The sequence below is a fragment of the Populus trichocarpa genome, chromosome 19 (genome assembly GCF_000002775.5).
Source record: "Populus trichocarpa isolate Nisqually-1 chromosome 19, P.trichocarpa_v4.1, whole genome shotgun sequence".
NCBI classification, from domain to species: domain Eukaryota; kingdom Viridiplantae; phylum Streptophyta; class Magnoliopsida; order Malpighiales; family Salicaceae; genus Populus; species Populus trichocarpa.
This window is the reverse complement of record NC_037303.2, coordinates 14,610,661-14,622,093: the sequence shown is the minus strand read 5'-3', so window position 1 is coordinate 14,622,093 and position 11,433 is coordinate 14,610,661. Positions and strand designations below refer to the sequence as shown.

At 29.3% G+C, this 11,433-nt stretch overlaps 1 protein-coding gene across 3 annotated transcripts; it reads right to left on the bottom strand.

Annotated features, from left to right (window-relative positions):
- Window positions 1-4,705: 4,705 nt before the first annotated feature.
- On the bottom strand, window positions 4,706-11,425 carry LOC7498152 (uncharacterized). Of its 3 annotated transcripts, none has more exons than XM_024591324.2 (5): window positions 11,179-11,425; window positions 6,111-6,241; window positions 5,826-5,996; window positions 5,330-5,482; window positions 4,706-4,994 (listed from the first exon to the last, which is right to left on the bottom strand). In XM_024591324.2, exons 1-5 carry the CDS (start codon window positions 11,243-11,245, stop codon window positions 4,920-4,922), a joined length of 597 nt encoding a protein of 198 aa, XP_024447092.1. In that variant the 5' UTR covers window positions 11,246-11,425; the 3' UTR covers window positions 4,706-4,919. The 3 variants fall into 3 exon arrangements, with proteins under 3 accessions (XP_024447092.1, XP_002326097.3, XP_024447093.1); XM_002326061.4 differs by having other exon boundaries at window positions 6,111-6,244; window positions 11,179-11,416; XM_024591325.2 differs by having other exon boundaries at window positions 6,111-6,214; window positions 11,179-11,412.
- Between the last annotated feature and the right edge of the window lie 8 nt (window positions 11,426-11,433).

Sequence of the window (11,433 nt, the reverse complement as noted above, 5' to 3'; positions counted from 1 at the left end):
ATGAGCCCTACATCAAATAAAAATCTAGCCATCATTAGATATCAAAGGCTTGTGAGGAAAATGCCAAATGATGTCAATTTTTGTAGGCCATTGGTTTACGATGAACTTTAATTTGAAGAATTAGTGGCCGGTGGGGCAATGCATGAATGGACGGTGGAAGCAGTTTTTTCATCTTTCTTTGGCCCTCATATGTCTGCACTTCTAGCTCGTTTTACATGCATCTTAATACCCTGACATGGAATAATAGCATGTCCAGCTTTCAGGCAAATAGAAGAGGACAAAATGGATGCAAATTACGTACTGGCAATGCAATCCCGATCAAATCAACCATGCGGTGCAGTAAACTAAGAATATAAATCAAAAGGGAAATGTTTCTTTACATATACCAAACTGATATAAGAGCAATATTAAAACTACTCTTTGAAACCATATAAAGAAAATAATTAATTTTGGTAACGCGTGACCTGACTGATAGTAGAAGAAAATATCACCACCGAGAAGAAAAAGAAGAATTACATGAGGCTAACTAAACGGTTACTTAATAAAGAGAAGGTCCAATGGGCTGAGCCCAGCCCATATGATAAAATACCAAATTGTCTCACAAAGAAGGTGTCCATAGAGGTAACTGACTACTCAGATTAGAGATTTCGAAGTTGATTTATTAGAAAAGATTTAATAATATTATTAAATAATTATCTTGAACAATTTTTTGCCATATTTTATTTTTAAATTTTTTTGCCTATAAACTAGTAATTGCTAAGACAATACCCAACCCCAGCTACATGTGTATCATCTTTCTTTATTGGGAAACTCAATATTCATAAAATCAGAAAAAATAAAAATAAAATAAAATTTTTAAAGTATAATAATAATAATAATAAAAAAAAAAAAAAATTAGTGACGTATCAAACTAATTATCGAAAACTAACCACATCATCATGTTTTTAGTACATAATGATATGGTGTTGTGCTGAAGAGCAAATAATATAAAAGCATATCATTCAATCTTCCTTTCATGAGCTGACCTTATTGAAAGAGCTATTTTGTCTTCCATATTATTAATTATGGAAACCCAAGGCAGCGCACCCACCCCGCAATGCATTTGAGGGTACTTGAGAATATGTAATATTAATTAGTTTTTGAAATATTTTTTTTTAATATATTAAAATAATATTTTTTTTTAATATTGAAAACGATTTAAAAACATAAAAAAAATATAATTTTAAATAAAAAATTCATTTTCTTTTTAAAAAATCCAATTAAAATACAATTACAAACGGCCCTACATTCCTTCCTACAAGCATGGCATTTGTAAATGCTTTCTTTGGATTCAGCCTTAACTTGACCAAAGGTGAGTATAAGCATCACTACCATCAACAGGGGTGATTATTTTTTATTTGGTTTTGGTTTTTTTTAAAAAAAATTGATTCAAACCGACCGGTTTCAGTTCGGTTTTTAGGACAAAAACCGGTTTGACTCGGTTTTTTCAGTTTGACTTGGTTTTTTTCCTGTTTGGCTTTTTTTTTTGTTTTTTCAGTTTGGGTTCGGTTCGGTTCGGTTTTTTTGGTTTTAGGATTATAAAATCAAAACCAAACTGAATGGTCAATTTTTCTAAAATTTTAATCGGTTTTTTTTCACGGTTCAGTTTTTTCGGTTATTTTTTCTGATTTTCTTAGTTTAATTGATTTTTTGATTTTTTTCTCACCGCTAACCACCAGCATGAAAACAGAGCTTTTGTATTAAAACAAATAACAAACAAATCAATCTACATTAATTGACAGTGGCTGCAACTTTATTCTGCAGATTCCTCGCCTTGATTTTCTTGGTTTACTGAACTGGTTTGATTTTCTTGGATTGGCTTTCCTTTAACACTTACACTAACCAGAGGCCAAGTTTTAATTATATCTAGCTCAATGGTTAGAAACATTGATTTGTAAATTGATTGGATTGACAATTTGCATAATTTTTCCATCTCTGATATATATTAAGGTTTTAATTTTATGGCATCCAAATTGAAATCTGATACTAGTTTTACACACACACACAAATAATATACACGCACGCACGCTTGAATTCGCTTTTAATACAAAATTTTATTAAATAAAAAAAACGATCGTATATAAATCTTATAAATCAGCATTCAATTACCAAATATCAAATATTTACAAAATAATATAGAAATACTTATAAGAAATTATATACATAAAGATATCTAAACAAATAACATTTTATTATCCGTACGTACCCTTATTCAAGAAACTCAGTAATTTATATGTTTTTTTGTGTGAAAAATAGTTGTTGGGTACTGTGGCTGGCTCTTTTTTGCTTGTCTTAACTAAGAAAAATTTGAATTGCAAAGTTAAACACCGAATAAATCAAATAACTTGGACATTTGTTATTAAAAGATGATTGAAATTCAAGAACAACGAAGTTTATTGCAAACAGGAATTACAATCATGGAGTTGTTAGTACAACCATGCAATGAAGATTCTTGGTAGAAGAACATATATATTTTTTGTTCTTTTTGGATTTTTAGGTTATGAAAACTACTGTCTGTTGATTACAAGTTTATAGTTACAAGTCTACCGATTATCAATTTATTGATTAAAAGCCCACTAGTTATTATCCTATTGGTTACAAATCCACTCAATCTACGAGTCTACAAGGTTATCAATCTCCTTGATAAATGTTTTTTGAAGATTTTATGAATTTGGTCGAATTGCAAAGCAATTGCTGTTTTTGTTGATGTTGTTGATTTGGTTAGCTTTTCAATTGCTTTTCTTTTTTCTTTTTTCTTTTTTCTTTTTTCTTTTTTTTGGTGCAATGCATCTCAATTGCTTAAGCCCAAAACGGGAGCCTGCTTCCATCTTTCATCCAAGCAAATATGAAAACAACCTCATCATGCAGTAAGAGTTTGAAATTAAAAGTTGTTTCTTGAGATATGAAATTGAAGCGTTATAATTACTAATATAATGATTATCAAAGATTTATATTATAGCTAATTTTAAAGTTTATAAAATTTGACTCAGAGAATCATATTAATAATATATATATATATATATATATATATATATATATATATATATATATATATATATATATATAAAAACAACCTGTTACTTATTATATAAGTAACTTCGGCTCATTTTTCCTTTTGGCAGACTTCATTTCTTCTTAATTAATTTTTATGTATAACAGGTACTTAGGATTTTTAAAAGTGATCCGGTAGCTATTATAATCAAGGAAGTTTTTTATTTTTACTTTGACTAACATTTACAGAAATGTATTGAATTTTTTAAATACACCAATTCAATACAAAAAATATGCAGGAAAAAATATTTAAATACCCTTCACCGTAGAATAAAAAATAAAAATATTTGGAGGTCTTTACTGGTTTGTCTTAATAGGAGCATGAAGATTTAAGACTCGGTTTGTGACCCGTAACTCGTTATTCTATAGTAAATTCGGCTTTGGCCCTAATAATAATTTTAAACTTGACATATATATATATATATATCTTACCTAAACTTATTATTATGTGAAATGAGTTGTTGAAGAGTTCACAAGCGGAACCTTATAAGTTAGTTTTTGAGGAGGAGAATAGTCCAAGTTTGCTAACAGGTCGGGACCTTACAGTACGTCAGGGCTTGAACACAAGACCTAACATATGTGAAGGAATATAAATGAAATGGGAAATGATTCATTCCATGAAAACACTCGAAGTTGCGAATCTTAAGGGGGAAAAAAAACATATAAAGCGCACTGGAAATTTAATCATTTTTTTTTATCAGAAATTAAAAGTAGAAGAAAAAACCTACTAGATTCTCTTCTATACGCCATCCTTTATTGTGATTGTCAAACCATAACTTATGATTAAAAAAACTTTAATCCAACTATAGAAATATGATAATAGAATTGAAACTGCTGATCTTTTGATTAAAATGGTGTTTTGGAATGAAATTTAACCTGTTTTTTTGTTAAAATTTTAAAAACATTTCTTCAAATTAATTTTTTAGTGTTTTAAAATCATTTTAACATGGTGATATCAAAAATAAATTAAAAAAAAATAATAAAAAAATTATTTTAATATATTTTCAGATAAAAAATAACTTTAAAAAATAACCATTAGTATACTTTCAAATAGTAATGTTAAGGAAAAATGAAGGGATAATTGCGCATATAACATAATTAACTTTTTGAAAACGAGATTCAATTAAGCATTCTGTACAAATATAAGGACTAACAGAGTCGTAAGCATGAGAAAGAATAGTCATATAAGAACAAATGCAATAAAAACGCGATGATCTCTCCTAAGTTGTTGAAAAGCTTATTTCTTTACATATACCAAACTAAAATAAAAGCAATATTAAAACTCCTCTTTAAAACCATATAAATTATAGTTGTGAAATCCAAATTAACCTAGGTCAACTTGAATCTGAACTTATCCGGGTTAAAAAAAAAAAAAAACTCAATTAAATATGTTAAAAATTTAAATTGACCAGGGCCTAATCCAATAAAAACCTAATCTTTAATTTGTTGATTTAAAAAAAAACAATTAATCAAAACTCAGAAAAAAAATTTGATTTTACCTTGTATGAGACTCACCAAAAAAAACAAGAAAAAACAAGAAAAATTAATTTTTATAATTGAGATTTATACATAATTAAATAATACCCAACCTCACTCACAATCATAACCACAACCATTAAAACAAACACTATAAAATAAGGTTACGTAATAAAGAGAATATCCAATAGGCTGAGCGCAGCCCATACGATAAAATACCACATAATCTTTCAATTATTCATGCCTCTCAGTACAGTTTGAGGCCTTAGGGAATCCAAACTCGAAAATATAAAATAAGGGTTTAGCAGTTCAAAATGTTTACCCCTGTTACATGTCTTGCCGAGTTAGGCCATTTAGGATGCGAAGTGGTCAGAGTTGCCCAAGTAGCTGGTGGCCTGAGCAGTGGCAGGTGTCTCCATGGGGTTGTTCTGTGAACAATATTGTTCATAGAACAGTTAGAATATTGATAGTATGACAGAGAATACTAGGATTTTATTTAACAAAATATTGAAAATTTATCTTAATTTTAAAACTTCAACTACTGTGTAAGGCTTAAAAACTAATTTTATATTAAGTCATAACCAAGTTTGAAACCTACACAACACCGTAGTAAAAAGAAAACTCTAATAACCATCTCTATGCAGAAATTTAAACCTGTTGATGAGAACCAGCTCTTTTGAACTTACTACTGCATCCCCTCAAGTGATTTTATATGATAGAATGTACTTAAATAAAGAAATGAGAGCTTTTAGTGCTGCATTACCATCTCTCTGGCGTTCTCAAGCAATTTTCCCACGTCTATGTCCAATAAGATGCACGCGCACCTAAGCAGTGCATGTTCCGCTTTCAAGACAAGAATCTCCTGTGCATGTTGCTCTTTTAAGGCATGAATCTTTTCACCTGAGGCAATCAGCTTCTGCAAAAAGTGCGTTGACGAAATTAATGGATATCATAAGAGACAAGATGTAGGCCTTCTATTGGGGAGTGAGTATTGTTCATCTACATCTGCTTTCAAAGAGATCATGTACCCAAATTTTCTAATTAAAGTTTATGTTTGTAAGCATGAGAGTCATAAAGTTTACTCATCAATAATGTATACTCAATAATGTATACTACTATAATTTACTATGAAAAGGTTCCCAGATTTAAACCAAATGGAATCGTAACAGCATTTCACGGCGTGGCACAAGAGACATATATATACTCGTCCTAAGTTTTGTGGAAAGATCATTTTATAGTGTATGAAGAGAAAATCCCACCTTCTCTAGTTTATGTATAGAATCACTTTGACGCTCTAGCTCGATCTTCAGTTTGGTATTTTCTTCTCTAGTTTCCTTCAGATCCCTTCTCAGCTCAAATGCTTGTCCATCAAGGTGGGATTTGCTTTTCTTAAGTTCTTCCGTCTCTGCCTTCAGTTTTTCCACCTCTTTCTGCAAATTAGATAGGAAAAGAAATGAATGAGAGTTATGTATGAGGGAAAGTAAAGGAAAGAAAATCACCACAAAGGAGTACTAGAGAGGGGTAATATTTGGCTGGCTACTTACCTTCTTTCTCTCACGGTAATCTCTGTCGATCTCCGGTTTGGGTTTCTTCCCAGCTGTAGATGATGATGGTTGAACAGAACCTCGGCGCCGCTTATGACCAGAGCCTGCGTGTTTGAACGTGTATGCATGAGCTGCTTTGGGGGCAGGCATACATGAATACTATTACAGTCAACTTCTTTCCTTCTTTTTCAATTGTATTCCTGATTTAATCCCTAACTTAGGTTATCTGTATAAATTGTTTTCCTATATATAAAAATGGTCCGCTAACCTTGTTTTTAGTATCTGTTTGACTTGGAATTATAATTAAAAAAAAATAGCTAATAAACCAATTACAATGATATTATAATTAGCTTAGGTCACCAATATAAATCAAAACGGTCATGCAACAAATACATCGTACTAGTACTGAAAACATGTTTCACTAGAGAGAAATATAATATTGTGACAGCATATAATATTGTGGACCACACTCCATTTCATATTTTACTGAAGAAAAAATTGCAATTTAACATTGGATGCTAGAGGAGCAATAAGGAAATTGAATCGGAATTTTGTTAGTCTAGATACACACTAATCATTTATGGTTTTAATGATAACTAAATATATAATTAATAATATCTAAATATATGTTTATGCTTATGCTTTACATAGATGATTTAATTATCAAACAAGCATAAAAGATTGAGTTTATAACTTTATATGTTTGTATTGATATGCTGGAAGAATGGTATAGATAAGTTATATTTTGACTTGACTAATTATTTTACATGAATAAGTGAATTTTGTGACCGTAAAAATATTGCTTGGTGTTACTAATGTTATCTTATGCAAGGAATTTAAGATATGCATAAAGTTTTTAAAATGAAGCAATCAAATCAGGTTTCTTTAAAGAAATATCAAAGATGATTGGAAAGATCTCTATTAAAAGAGAAATAATGAAAGAGCAAATGAGGTGGTATCATTTTTCAAAGAGTCATGGTACCAAATTCTTATCCTCTTAATTATTTGTGATATGTGCTTAATAAAAATAGCTATATGATATTTGATTATGTGTTTTCATATGCTAATCTTGAATATACTTCTGTGAAATATATAATTGGAAAAATTACCCCTAACATTTTATAGTTTGGTTGAAGTTACACTTATCTACCGAGTTTTGAAAAATTACACTTTGCATTCTTTATCAAAACAAATTTTTAAATTGAATAAGAGACAAAGCTATCCTTATATGTAATACATTAAAAGTCAAACAAAAGACAAATTAAAATTTAATCTTCACCAAACATGATTTTTCTATTCAAAAACCCTAAAAAAAATCTCAAATTGAATTAAGCTCGGAAAGAACCCTCAAGTTTTCAATCATCTCTTTGAATCTCCATAAACCCCAAGTTGAATTTATTAATCTCAAATTAATATACTCTCTAAGTGTATCTACACCCTACAAATCCAATATCAATCAGTTTACCATCATCCACCCATTAATTGTTGCAAAATCAATCGGGCTTCCTCCTTTTTCATTCGGACCTGGATCTAGGTATTATCTAATTGAATCAAGGGGATTAGGCAATTCAAGGCCTTTGTTCGGGTTTGAAGAGCTATTCAAGGCAACAAATGGGTTTTCATCCCAAATTCTTTTGTGAGAAGATGGATTTGGTTTTGGATTTGGATTTTTTTTTCAGGGGTAAGAAGTACTTGAATTTATTATTGAGGAAGGTGAAGGTGTGCTGGTGGATTTTAAAAGAAAATTTTCTTTTTCAATGGCCTTATTAAGGTCATAATAATAATTTAAAAGTGAAACAGTGATGGCAACGAATATCGTTTTTGATTTCTTAGTGTTAGTGTTGTTCCATCAAGAGAAGCAAACCTCGGTAGATGGGCTATGAGATATGCTTTAAGTAAGAATTTATTAGTTTATGGATTGGAAATGAGATTTCAGCACCATTAATAAAAATGGTGATGACTTTTAAACTTTCAGAGTGGATGAGTGGGGGTTTTTGAAGAAAGAACTGAGAAGGGATAAAATGGTGTTGATTTTTGTTTCTTGATGAGAGTGGTTCTTGATAACTATTGAACTTTTGTTTATAATTTTAAGCAAATAATAAGGACAAGTTCTTAATGAGACAATCACTGACAAATCAAATGGTTCTTTTATAGATCAGATTGGTTGTTGATGATAATGGTTGATCGGCATGGTGGTCAGTGGATGTGTGGGTTGTGGTTGTTGACTATATATTGCAGAGTTATTATTATTAACAATAGTGGTTGGTGGATTTAGGGGAAGATAAATAATAACATGGGTCTTATAAGGACTTGTTTAGTTGTGAGGAATAAAAAAAAAAGGGAAGTGATGGCTAGGTTTGGTGTTTACGGGGAAAAGATGGGTGAAAGAAGATCACCAGAGTTTTTTATTCAATGACAAATTTATAATATTTAATATAAGAGTTTTTTAATCATTAAATGAAAAATAAAAATAACCTTGTAGATAATCAAATAATTTTTGTTGACTTTGTTGAGGCATGCTAGGTATAAGATATAAATTGTGAAGCACATAACAAAGTTTGGGTTACAAAGTGTAATTTTTTAAAACTTGATAGGCAAGTGCACTTTCGACCAAACTATAAGATGTTTGGGGTAATTTTTTTAAAATATTATGATTTGGTTGATCTTTTGTCATTAGATGTCTTTTAATGATAAAATATACTTGATATATGTTTTATTGCATTATATTTATATCATCATTGCATATAGTATATTAAATGAGAGGAGATAAATATGTTGTCATGAATTGAATTTTTTGCTTATATGAATTCATGTGTAAATTGATATGATTAACGAGTTGCATGAATTTTCATTAACTTGATCATATGATTTCTTAGGTTTTGTTCATTTGATTACACTAAAAGTTCCTTGTCATTTTCCAATTAAGTTAAGTAGTACTTCTAAGGAGTTGTACATAACTTATTTTACATTTAAAAATTAACTTGTCTTAAGCTAAAAATATAACTTGTATTATAATAAAAAAAAATCATTTGTCTTAAACCCAAAAGTTAACTTTTCTTTTATCCTACATGTTTAAAGATTACGATATCGTACTTGGATTATTATGTTTTTAAATAATGTAATAATCATATGTTTATTTGAATGCATATGTGATATGCTTATATAAAACATGCATTAATGCTTGAGTTAAATGATGATTAAATACAAGGTCAAGGCATCCATAAGAGTTAGAGTAAGTAGCTTTACTTAATGAAAATGAAAACACACATTACTTGCATTTGCATGTTGTACAAGCTTTATGAAGATTAAATTCTTTCAAGGAAATCATCAAATAAGCAAGGTATGGACATATGAAGTTCAAGAACAAGAAACTTTATGCAATAATGGTTTTCGACTTTGATGATCAAGATCTTGTATTGAGAGTTTGCCAAATAATATTTAATTTATTTATAAATTTGTTTCTACACCTACAAAACCTAAACAAATCTAAAAGTACACAAGAAAACCAAGAAAAGATCAAAACACACAAAACAAGATAAATATTACCCCACGTAAATTGGTCTAAGGTTTAGAGAAATGACTTGCCATTTCTCAAAACAGTTTGATCATTGTTGTAAAACAATTTAGTTGATTCCTAAAATTTTCAAAACTTTTCTAGTAACTTTAAAATGGTCTAACCAATTTCAACAATGGTCTATTTGATTTTTCAAATGGTAGAAATATTTTGAAAAATATGTCTAATGTCTAGTTTGATTTTTTAGCTCTATAAATATCCCTCACTTTAACAAAATATCCAAGAACATCCAATATAAGATTTTAATTTTATTCTCACTCTTAAACAACCTCCAACAACCTTAGATTTGCTCTTGTTTAATCAAAAAACAAGATTAAAGTGTTACTAGCAAAATTCTTCTATATACTTTATTTGTATTTTATTCAACTTTATTAAGAAAATAATATTGTGAAAGGTATAAATGATACATAAAACACTTGGGAAAACCTTTTAAAGGGTATTTAAATGGTTTGATACTTGTCCATTTATAAGTATTGGCGAGGAAGGGCAAGTTAATCATGTATCAATCAAAAAGATTAGGTAATAGATTTCATTTTCAGTCTATGTAAAAGGATAAAGTTAGATCATAAATTTTATATATTAGGATGAATTTTATATATATATATATTAGGATGAATTTTATAGAAATTTTGGTTTGTTAAAATCTGATTATAATGAGCTAAATGTCATTGTTAAAGCTCCTATGTAGCTTTTCCATGAACTTCTTGAATTTCTTATTTAAATTATAATTAAAATATTTATTAATCTTTATTAAGTGTGCATTATTGTATTCAATTCTTTTGAATGATTATCCTAGTATTTATTTCCTTCATCATCTTTTATACTATGTAAAAGGAAACCAAAGATATCATAAAAAAGATGTACAAATAAAGTTTTTCATTAATTAAAGGTTGGGTGCCAAATTCAAAGGTTTCTTCATGGCTAACAAGGGTTACAGTTTTAACTTCAAAAACTGCTCTAACATTTTTTGTACTACTTTATCTTCTCCACCGCTCAGTCATTCTCTTGTCGGATCCGATAGTTTTTTGTTCAATAAAAGTCAGTATTTCATAGAAAAGAAAATAACATTAAAAATGCTACAGTCTTTTGTTTCTTTTTTTACAAAGAAGAAAATCTAAAAAAAAAAAAAAAACCCTTTAAAAGAGTACAAAATAGAATCGCATGAAACCCAGGCCAGAAGAACTTAGCTTGAGCTGAAACAGTGAGAGAAATCAAAGATTATTCAACAGATCGGATGCTTAAAACATTTCCTTATTATATATTCATCCATAACAACTAGATCTAACCATGCATCTATGTATTTAGCCAAAAACAAAAAACATGAGAACATATATCATTCAACTCCAAGCGATTTTAAATAGGTGAAGTCTCAAAATCATGAAAGATTGAATGTATTCTTATTTTATTATTTTATAATATAGTCTCGAAATTATGAAATATTAAATGGTTTATAAAATGAAAACTGCTAACAATAACCACAATTATTTGACTTACCGGTGATACTTGGATCTTGAAGATCCTGAACCGAACTGGAATCCTCCTTCCCCAAATTCCCTGCCATCTTCAAACTTTGAAGATATATAATTTCCGTGTTTTTTTCTTTTTTTGGAGAGGGAGGGAGAGGCTCCCCTTGATAAATAATCCCATTTGTGCAAGGCCATGAAACGATTAATCAAGGGATCAATCGACTTCGAAAGTAATTGAACTAGCTCAAAACGTTCGATATCGGAAGATTTCAAATACAAATTT

What these genes read in the sequence shown, in the direction of transcription:
- LOC7498152 (XM_002326061.4), bottom strand. Translation starts at nt 11,245, where the DNA reads ATGGCAGGGAATTTGGGGAAGGAGGATTCCAGTTCGGTTCAGGATCTT. An exon ending in ATTACCGTGAGAGAAAGAAG is followed by an intron (nt 5,997 to 6,110) that starts GTAAGTAGCCAG and finishes TCTAATTTGCAG; the next exon opens with AAAGAGGTGGAAAAACTGAA. An exon ending in CTATACATAAACTAGAGAAG is followed by an intron (nt 5,483 to 5,825) that starts GTGGGATTTTCT and finishes CACTTTTTGCAG; the next exon opens with AAGCTGATTGCCTCAGGTGA.